Genomic DNA, 10,608 nt, shown 5'->3' with positions numbered 1-10,608 from the left:
TTTTATGCATATTTACCTATTTCCGAATGAGAAAGATTTTTAATTGATGACTCGCGGCTTTACGATAATCGCTTATAACATTCGATGACGAGTCGAACTTCCGGCTGCATTACATTACATTTCGCACCATCGCCTTTTCTCTTTCTCTCGACCCCTTTTTTCTAGTTGTTTTGCCGTGGCCGATAACGAGGCCATTCAACGCTTAAGAGCTTGCAAACGTTTCCCGTCCAATCAATCGCATTGTGAATCCAAAGGCGCCACCTCGCATCCCTCGCGTCTCGACACGCGGTAAGGCAAAAGCAAATAATCGACTATTGACGCAAGCAACCACTTTGTGTAATGCATTGCGTGTCGTGCTAGTTGCAATCGCCGATGCATTTGGTACAAAATTACACTGACGAAAATTGGAAACGTCACTTTGCATCGGGCGCACGGTTGTCGTCGAACTTTAATAAACATTTTTGTTTACGCGCTCGATCGAAGTCCATTAAATAAGGAAACAATGTGTTCCAATAATTTTAATTGGAATATCATATGTTTGCTTATAGCCTTGTATTTTTAATAAACGCAAGCGAGTATAGTTAAAATACAAATTTTATTAGAGGTTGAAATTAATTGAGCGCAGAAAAGAGTATAAGTAGCTTGGATTTTAAAACTTGCGTAATAGATGATGGCACGTGCACTTCTCTTAGCACTCGTGCGCGAATTATGTTAATCACGGTGGCGCATCTCATCAATGAGCAATGCGGTCAAGGCAAACAGGTATTGTCTATAAATAAGTTGCTCCTTTTCCTGAGGATTTCACGTCTTTCATAAATATTCAAGCAATAAGAAAAAGGATCATTTTTGTAAATTATAAATTATATAATACAACAGTATAATTCACCCAAGTATAAATAAGAATGATCTGATTTTTCTTCTACCTTAAACTTTACTATGGTTTCCTCTCGTACTATATATATTATAAAACAATTTTTAGAAAATGTAAAATACTTCCAATTAATTTTTTCAACGAAACTAGTCTTTCGCTTGCGCGACGTTACTGTCACGCTCTCTCCATATCCTTCACACGCGGCGTGTGTGAATGTCTCTCTAACACTATTAATCGAAAGACGACCTCTAAAAACTTAATAAATGATATTCGATAAAAAATAAAAAAGACTTGAAAGACAGCGGATACAAGCTGACGGATTAACAGCTAATACAAATACCTTTACGGAGGAGATAAAAGCTGGCTATATCGGATGTAATAAATAAAGATACGAGGTTTCATGTTGAAGATGAAGTTGTTTCGCGGCGTATTACGTTGCAACAACTTGTCAAAGATGCGCAGCGCAGATCATCTCTCTCGCGCGAGATAGAGAGAAATCTTCTGTCTGAAGTTTCCTAACACGTACATACATATAAACCCTTAACAACAGACTGTCGACAGCATGTCGACAACAGCCGCGTATCCAACATCCTCGAGGATTATCCCTAAGGATATTGTCTTCTCAGCATGTCTATCTCGATATATGTATATCTAAGATGCATCTCGCCGTGCGCCATATCTTTATATCCTTTCGCGAATCACCTGCATTTTATTCTCGACTCTGTTTGCTTTGTCCAACACAATGAGATAATACAACTCATAAGAACCGACTCATCTTGAAATAGTGCGACTCGCGATGCTTCCACGAAGGGCGCATCGAGCTTTCATAAATTTTTTTACGAAGGCTCGACGCGACATTTATTTCGCGAAGAATATCTTTTGGTTTTATATTGCAATTTTTTAATATTACGTTACTGCCTGAAATACAACTAGAACTGTTGCATTGTATTTTTTTCTTCTAGAGATACAGTTTGCTAAAATAATAACACTTATGGATCATCTTGAACATTAAAAATGTAATCAAACTACATAAAATTATACCGTAAAATAAAAATATGAAATTAAATTGATAGAAACTAAAAGAGATGTAAATAGTAAATTGCATATAATTACTTTAGTGTGCTTTAGCTGCGATTAAAAAACATAATTTTTGTAAATTAATAAAATTCGTATGGCTCAAATGTGATGAACACCAGTTTGAAGGAATAAAGGACTGAGAGCCGTGACAGGGTGTTAGTGTCTAAATATTTTATTCTAAATTTAAAAATCTAAATACTATTTTTGTTCGCTAATCAAACGAATTGAGCAGCGTGAATGCAACAGTTCCTTTCCACTAAAACTAAGGATCGCGGTGTGAAAAAGCTCCCCCATTTCTTTTTTCTCTTACGATCTCATCTCTCATCTTCTTGTCTCAACTTGGCGGACAACAAGCGAGCGCACATTCTGCCGTTGGTCTGACGCATCCGCGCGCAAATAGATAACTCGCGCGATGCTCTGCACCGGAAAACTGTGCACCTGCAGTGACAAACGGCCCATTCGCATATACACGTGGCACCTTTGTGTCAGCATGTTGCTTTTGTTGAATTACTCGTATTGTTCCTCTAAAAGAGTCACCTAACGCGTCAAAGTTTCGGGCGGTTTCTTGGCTACTCTATGTTCGCGATTACAAGTTTCTTCTGCATCTAAATTTTTTACATTTCTTCCCCCCGTGGCCATTTAATAATTTAATATCGAGAAAAATCTTATTAGAAATCATTATTCCACGTCTTCAAGAAACAGTTTCATGTTCTTTAGTAACTTTCCTTCGTATAAATAACGTACTATATAATAATATTGTATAATACAGTGTTATATATAATATAAACTTACAGAGAAATAAATCAAGTATGTCGGGCTGTTAATATTAAAATATATTTTGAATAATGATTAATTATTAATTAATCTGACTGATTAATTTGTTAATATTATAATTTGGCTTTAATTAATATGTTTGGAATCGTCTCTGAATTTTGTTCTTGCAAATATTATCACCAATCTAGTTCTTTCATCCGTAAAATATGAACAAAAGCGAATAGCTAGCGGTACCGGAAAACATTCCAAAGTATCTCTCGTACGTAAAACTACGACGAACTCAGCCATGCAATATTATTCGCGAACGTGCGCATCTGAGTGAACTACTTGCATGATTAAAATATTTCAGAGATTTACTACTTTTAAATTATATTCTTACAACAAGCTTAATAACATCGTGATAAGATTGCAATTAATTCGCGCGCTTGGTTTAATAATTGATCCATTTTTAACGTAAGACTCTTAAATATTTAAATTTGTATTTGAATTTACTACTATCTTTAATTCTTTACAATTAATTGACACCTTCGCAATTAATTGATTTTACTTTTTATGTTAAGTCATTCAAAGATGCAAATCTGTTGCCATTTACATTGCGTTATCCGCATTATCTTTACGCTGTTGAATTTCTCTTTTTATATTCTTTTAACAAACGGCTTACGCGCAAAATCGAGGTACAAACAGCACTGAAGTGGAAAGCACGACTGCACCGAAATCCGGGATACAACAATGTCGCGAGTGTGTGCACAGTCGAGAGGGCAAGCAAGCACTCTCGCGTGGTATCGAGGTATCTCTTACGCGAGTAGTCGCAAATATGCAACGAGCAAACAACGACAGGTAACGCAGCGACGACGTACCTTGTATCGGGGAAGTGGAAAATAAGGGTGGAAGCGCAAATGTACGCAGTGTGGTCTTTCCGCCCTGTTCCTTCTTCGATTCAATTCCTCCGCTACACACACACACATACGAATACGTGCTATTCCTTTTCCGAGATAACGTCGATAACGTACGAGACACGATATTCGCGTATCGAAATTCCAATCGTTCGACGTCACCTTTACCTGGCTCGATCGACAGGCAAAACGTTCTCTGATCGTTCTACGTGCGTGGCAACGTGTTTCCAGTTTGTGGGATTCCTTTGATCGCGATTTTGAACGTCAAGTGGGTGGATCGCGAAATGCGGTCGAAAATAACCGACGTAGCAAATGACTTTCAAGCGAGAGAGTAAGAAAATTGGTCGCTTTTAATCAGACAGCGCAAATTTGGTTTCTACGATAAAGGTATTTATCTCGCAGAAAGTATCCTAATTGCAAAGGAAGTGTAACGATTGTAACACATATCGTACCACTAATTTTGTTAGCTAAAGGAACTCGGAAAAGTCCCTCTACTTAAATATTTTTGCGGTCGTTTCGATCTTTAAAAAAAAAACAAGCTAGGCAATTTTTTTGTTTTCTTCTGAAATTTTATGCGTTAGTATTGTCCGTTTTTAATCGATAAAAATATTTAATTCGTTTGACATGTGTTACCGCTACATTTCCCTCCCTACGCATTTTCAAGTCATAGATGAAAGAAACTCACCACCGTCGCTGCGCTGTGTAACGCCTCTCTTGTCTCCTTTTCCCATATTTCCGTCTCCCGCTGTTCCCTTCAGAATAAGACGCTCGTTCCTTCGGTCCCACCTAGAATCCAATTGCAAAATATTTCGTTATTTTGTTACGTTCATCTTCGGTAACACATACGTAAAGTGTGCATGTACGAGGGCGCGTGTAGGAACATCTAGCTGTTCGTGCCAGTCATACAATTTCTTTTATTCCGCCGTGTAAATATAGTCCCTGTTTTCCGCACAGGTATATAAAACCCGTCGCAAAAGATAAACGAGATTCCGACTGCGCGATATGAAACTGCAATCGTTTTTTCCGATTACAAAAGTACATCATGTGTACACGTGTTCATTGTTTATACAATCGGTGGCATCATGTTTGTAACTGGAGAAAATTAATATTTGCGGTTGATACTACTTTGAAGCACATTTAATGTTGACACATGTACTTGTATTTGATATTCAAATATTAGGTGTTTTAAAACTATGAATTAAACTGTGATTTTAACGGTGAAACTATTAATTTTCTAGTAAATATCAATTCGTTCACAACCTTTGAATTTCACGAGACTTCGGGATGTCCAGACCAGATCAAATAATCATTGACAACTATTTTTCACTAACAATCAGTCACGTATAATCAATCTTTGCAATATATTGTAATAAATAATATATTATAACAATAAATTAGTTTGTACAAAAGACCTAAATTATTAATACTTTCAGTAGTTGTTACTTATAGGCTACATACTGATTTCTTATTACGTGTAAGTCTGTCTAAATTTTAAACTACACATTTGCGAGAAAGAATTTGACCAATTACATAAAATTAAATAACATTAATTAAAGAAATAATACTCTTATTATTACAATAAATTATTACAGACCGAATGCGTGGATAGATCCATGTCTTTAAAGTGTTCTTATATCTTTATAATTGGAAGCATACGCGTAAGTATAGTATTTAATCAAGCGGGGATCGTTTCGTATAATCTCACAGCATGACGACTTCGGGCAACAGCCCGATGGGAATCATTTAATCGTCTACCATTGGGAAAAGCCAGTAATTTCGCAAAATGAAGATTTGGCGTGCGCCATTGAACGCGTACAATCTCCTTACGAATATCTCCCAGAAAAAATTTATTGTATCGCGGACACGACTGAAACGTACAGACGCCACGGCTACAGTTAACCCCGCGTCACTACTTATCGTTCTGATTTACTTTTCGTGCACGAAGACGCTAATTATATTTGCAGACAGGGCAAGCTTTCGGAGCAATCGGGTCCTCGTAAAAATGTGATACGGGCAATTCTCCCTCAACCGTCTGTAACTTCGGTTTAAAGCCCAACGTAAACCTGATACCCATTTACGAGCACGATATTACACGCCAAGGGGGAGACAGGAGTGGAGGAAAAGAGAATCTCTTGTTCGCAATTTTGAATTTCACGAGCCTTTGTGGCAGCGTCTCTTGTTCCAGGCCGGATCGAATTTACGCATGCATCACTGTGGCATGATGCACTGCTCGTGCACCGAAATGCACGCCAGTGACACCGCGAGATTTTTTCATTGTCGAGACAGTGGCGCTATTTCACTGGATTAATAATGTCTTATTTATTAAAAACTATAACTCGTGTATATATATATATAATACAGCAAATTTGGATAAAATGCTACTATTCCCGATTGTCCGAGGCGCATTAGGATTAATTTGCCGCAATTACTCCGAGCAATTTTTTTTCAGTGATTCAAGATACCGGAAGAAAGATCGTTAACAAAGTACGAAATACTTCAGCTTTGCAATGCATCCGGAAGGAAATGCTCGTGCATTGCACGTGCAACTAGGTATTATGCTGGTCACGTGCTTTCGGCGAAGAATGACTCTGTTAATAATATAAAACGGAGACGCGTGATTCTCTTCTTTTTCTTTATTCTCCTTGCAGCGCGATCCATAACTTTGTGAACGTGAAAGAGATCAAAACGATCAACGATAAATCGAGAATTTTGTCCAATGCTAACATGTTTCCTGTTTTCTTGCAACAAATCAAATAGATATATTTACAAACTTAATCGCAGTCTTGTAATCTTGCCTGTGTTCTCTTGTCTGTATTTTTTACCGTTAATATAAAAACATCTCAACAGTTATATGATACAAAATATACGATAAGAAATTAGTTGTTGTTCACGAGTCAAGATATCTATTGAATTTCACGGAATTTTATTTTTGAAAATATTAAATTGTTAAATTCTAGTATTAAATTTTTGAAATACAATGTTAAGTTATTCTTTAGACAATGCATACAATTTTACCACGCACTTTCTTCTCGAATCTCGCAAAGTATAAATATAAAATATTTAAGAGATTTAAGAAAATATTGTATATTCATGAAAACGCGTACGGCTGGAAGTTTTAAAGGCTCGAAAAGAAAATGCACGATAAAATTAGAGTTAAACAAACCGCGCTGGTTCTATTTGCCTTTCCGTATGCGATTTCGGCGAAACGAACACGACACCGGAACGTAAATTGAAGGATAAACGGTACGCGACATGTCGATGCAGCGGACCTAAGTTTCGGGCCACGAGAGAAACTAGCACGATAGGGCCCAACACGCTCTCACGTTAAACGATCGAGGATATAGCGCGCCATGCCATTCCGACCGAGAGTTTCGCGCAACGCTGTTACGGCGCTTCCGGACGAATAAGTAACGAGTTTACGCTCGCAGCTCGCAGGATTTCAATTTCGCGTTGAAAACTTATTGGAACACTATCGTCGTAGTCTCCGCTCTCGCTCCTAACAAGTTGCATTGAACGTCAAGTCCAAAATATAGAGCTGACTACATTACGAGCGAATGAATAATCATGATATTATGTAACATTCAAACGGAACCTCGTCTAGCGATTTATAATATTTCTAGTACCCGAGAGAGACAGAGAGACAGAGAGACAGAGAGACAGAGAGAGAGAGAGAGAGAGAGAGAGAGAGAGAGAGAGAGAGAACAAAAGTGCATTTATCTCTTAATATAATACAGTTCCAAACACATATACGTGTATAAAGTCTAAAAAATACTCTTCGTTAATAGTTATGTTATATTACTCTCCACAAAATCCATAGGTAAACCGCTGAGGGCATTGTGGTGTACAGATTTGCGGCATTACTGGACATTACTATAGGCATTCTTTGGGCATTAGATTGGGCCTTGCTGGGACATTATAAAGGTAAACTTTTCAACTTTTCATTCAACGATTCTGTCTGTGGCCACAGAACTAAAATGCATTTCTTACTAATTTGTATATTTCTGTCTTTCAAAGATCAACAGTTTCTCTTTAACATGCATGTGCCTATCTAAAGAATAAAAGGAAATATCTTACCGCGAGGTTTTATTCGAAATATCGACCTTTCCGACGAGTAAGCAAACGGGGAAATCTGATGCCCTATATGAGACGGATTCAACGATTCCAGAATATTTAATAAAAAAAAAAGAAAGAAAACGCGCAACGAATCGTTTTGTGATCTTTTACCCATACAGGCATACATTTTTCCTGTAACGACTAGGTTTTCAAAGCTTTTTTAGCGAAACGATCGATTGCACTAGCTGTCGTGAAAAAGTCGGTAAATATTGACCCGAGTCTAACCGATTAATTTTAGATATATTAAATACTATTAAAAAATTTTACATTGAACAACCGCAACATTCGGAATTTTTGTAGCAAGTTTTTATTTTTACCGAATCAAAATATTAAGTCACAGATTACCATGAACCATTCTAGTTGACAAAAGGTGAAAAGTGCGAAAAGATCCCAAATCCTTGAATTCGAAATGCGTCGCAAAAAAAATATTTTGACCTCGATAAGCTTATCGAAAAGCAGCTATGTGCTGCGTATCATGTGCCGCGCTATAACGTGAGCAACCCGCGCCACCCGAGAAAGTTCTCCTTCCTTCTCGACTTATCTCCGCGAAGAGGATTTTCCAATCCTGCCTGCCATGATCTCGCTAGTGCGTCCGTGGGACGCTGATAAAGGATCGGAGACTGCTCTTTGAAGATTCGATATCTCCGTGAAAGGTATCGACGGGACCTTCATTAAACCGATCGAGGAGCGAAACGACGTAATCGCGAGACGAAATCCTCGCTACAGAACGAAAGATCCATACGATGCGTACATCCTGGGAGAGGAAAGACAGGAGCGGCGCGCGAGAGCCCGCGACTGAGCCTGGAGATCGCTGCTATCGGAGAATTTCGCAATTTCCGGCTGAATCCGACAATTTCCTCCCGGCGACGCGCTCGTCGCACGCGGCGCTCGACTTTTCGCGCGATAGACCGACCAGTTGGTCTAATTTACGTTATGGTCGCGAGCTTGAATTGAAGGGGCAAATTCCGAAAGCGGGACGATCGAGAGGCAAACACCGGAGAATCCAAGAAATGTAACATTCATAGCGCTCTGAGATGATTGACTTGTGTCGAGACGTGCACCTTTCTTGATTTAATTATTTCTCCTTTTCCAAAGTGCTTCCCTTTGTAGAAGGAAATACACGAAATAATTACAATGAAATTATATACACGTATATTAAGAAACCCAATTAGTAATTATAAAACGCACTAGATGTGTATGTATGTTGTATGTATGCGCGCGCAAATTTCTTTTTGATAAGCCGATCCTCAAATTAAACTTACAATAAGTGTATACGCGATTGCTGCACGGGAGACGGTTATTATCGATGGAAAGGGATTAACACTCCGTCCGTCGAGTGAAAGACAGATGCCGATATTTTACCATTGGAAAATTAATTGGATTTTCCTAAATTACTTTCACTGGGAATATTAAGAGCCCTACACAACCACGGGATAACTGGCCCGTTACACCGAATGCCCGTGCTGATAAATCAGACGGGACAAAGCCCCGAGTGTGTCGCTAAGTCGAATTTGATAATACTTGGCTATCTCGTGAGCAGCAATAAATCGTGAAATTTATGCTGATCCCCTTCAACCCGTTCCTTTCCTCGACGCTAACGCGAAAATCCTTGATATATAAAGTCACGGGAGGCTCGAAGTCAAACGTTAGGAGTTGTAAACAAAATTCGCGAGAATACCATATTATCATGCTTATACTCTGGCGAACTTGTAATAAACCATCCTTCGCGATATATCCCCTATTCTTACGTAAAATACATGTCATTGTCCCACGTATCGCATATAAATATACGCAACGTCTGCACATAGACATATGTACACTTTACATACACACACGGTATATTTTTTACATAAAATTGCAAAACGCATCCGAATTATGCCATCTCGAGCAGAGAGCTTGTCATCAAACGCGTATAATATTATAAAGTATGTATTTATATAAAATATACATACACGGGTAAGAACGCAATCTTCCTTTCACAATAAATTCCAACGCATTCTTGCAATATTTTTTCACGTGTCTATGACAAGAATGCGTCGCAAAAAATCTTAATTTATCTCAACTAAAATTTTTACCTTATTCAAAGAATATTGCATATACGTGAAAATATTAGAATTGTAATTATGTTGCGCGTTATTTCGATTGTCGTATATTTAGAATTTTTGGGCGTGTATGCAGTCCTTCTTGTGAAAATATTAGAGCTACACGTAATCACACGTAACCTTGTCTATATCTCAAGTTTAATAAATGACCGTCGATTAATCATGCGAAACAAAGACAAATAATCGATTAATCATCGTCTTTGAGCCTCTACTGCAATAGCATTTTATTTATGATAATCCAACTAGTTCATAATTGCTCGCATTTGTCCTGAGAAATCTTAATTTTATCAGTCCGAACGAAAGTCTCATCCGTTTTAATAAATCATCAGATAAAAGCTACAACCATTTTCAATTGTAAGAATTCATTGCGCCCCGAGCTTATCGAGAAAAGTATTCCTCTCGGCTCCCGTTTCTCCATTCATACTGGAAGTTAAAATCAACTAAGGACAACCTTTCACCAATACTTCAAACTTTTATTCTTTCATCTCCTTTATTATTTCCTTATTCGAAATTCACAGACTTACCATGATATCTTTCCCTATTTTCGCAATCGTTTCAGCTTAATAGTCTGTGAGACGTTTTCCACTCTTCGTTGCGTTCTTATCATCTAATTAATCTAATTTATTTCACGTGTTGTTATCTACACACGACAATTACTTCAAACTACTACTTAATCACGTTACATTAAACCACTATCAAATTTTCTATCAAACTTCACTATAGAACTTCACATTCGCTAATGCCTCAACGCACCATTGTAAAGCGCTGATCGTGGCAA

The 10,608-nt window shown here is 37.9% G+C and overlaps 1 protein-coding gene across 3 annotated transcripts in view; it reads right to left on the bottom strand.

The window, feature by feature from the left end:
- Nucleotides 1–10,608, bottom strand: part of LOC105568398 — a 93,053-nt gene that overhangs the window by 77,438 nt on the left and 5,007 nt on the right. For 2 of the 3 annotated variants that reach the window (XM_012024049.1, XM_012024047.1), the window contains exon 2: nucleotides 4,301–4,401. In XM_012024049.1, the coding sequence (XP_011879439.1) occupies nucleotides 4,301–4,346 (46 nt within the window). In that variant the 5' untranslated portion in view covers nucleotides 4,347–4,401. Of the gene's footprint in view, nucleotides 1–4,300; nucleotides 4,402–4,461; nucleotides 4,773–10,608 lie in introns of those variants that run through there. The other variant, XM_012024048.1, reaches the window with a different exon arrangement.

Source organism: Vollenhovia emeryi, unplaced genomic scaffold (assembly GCF_000949405.1).
Source record: "Vollenhovia emeryi isolate VEMERY1.0 unplaced genomic scaffold, V.emery_V1.0 DF939129.1, whole genome shotgun sequence".
Taxonomy (NCBI): domain Eukaryota; kingdom Metazoa; phylum Arthropoda; class Insecta; order Hymenoptera; family Formicidae; genus Vollenhovia; species Vollenhovia emeryi.
The sequence above is the reverse complement of the archived record's forward strand: the minus strand, read 5'-3'. Positions and strand labels throughout refer to the sequence as shown.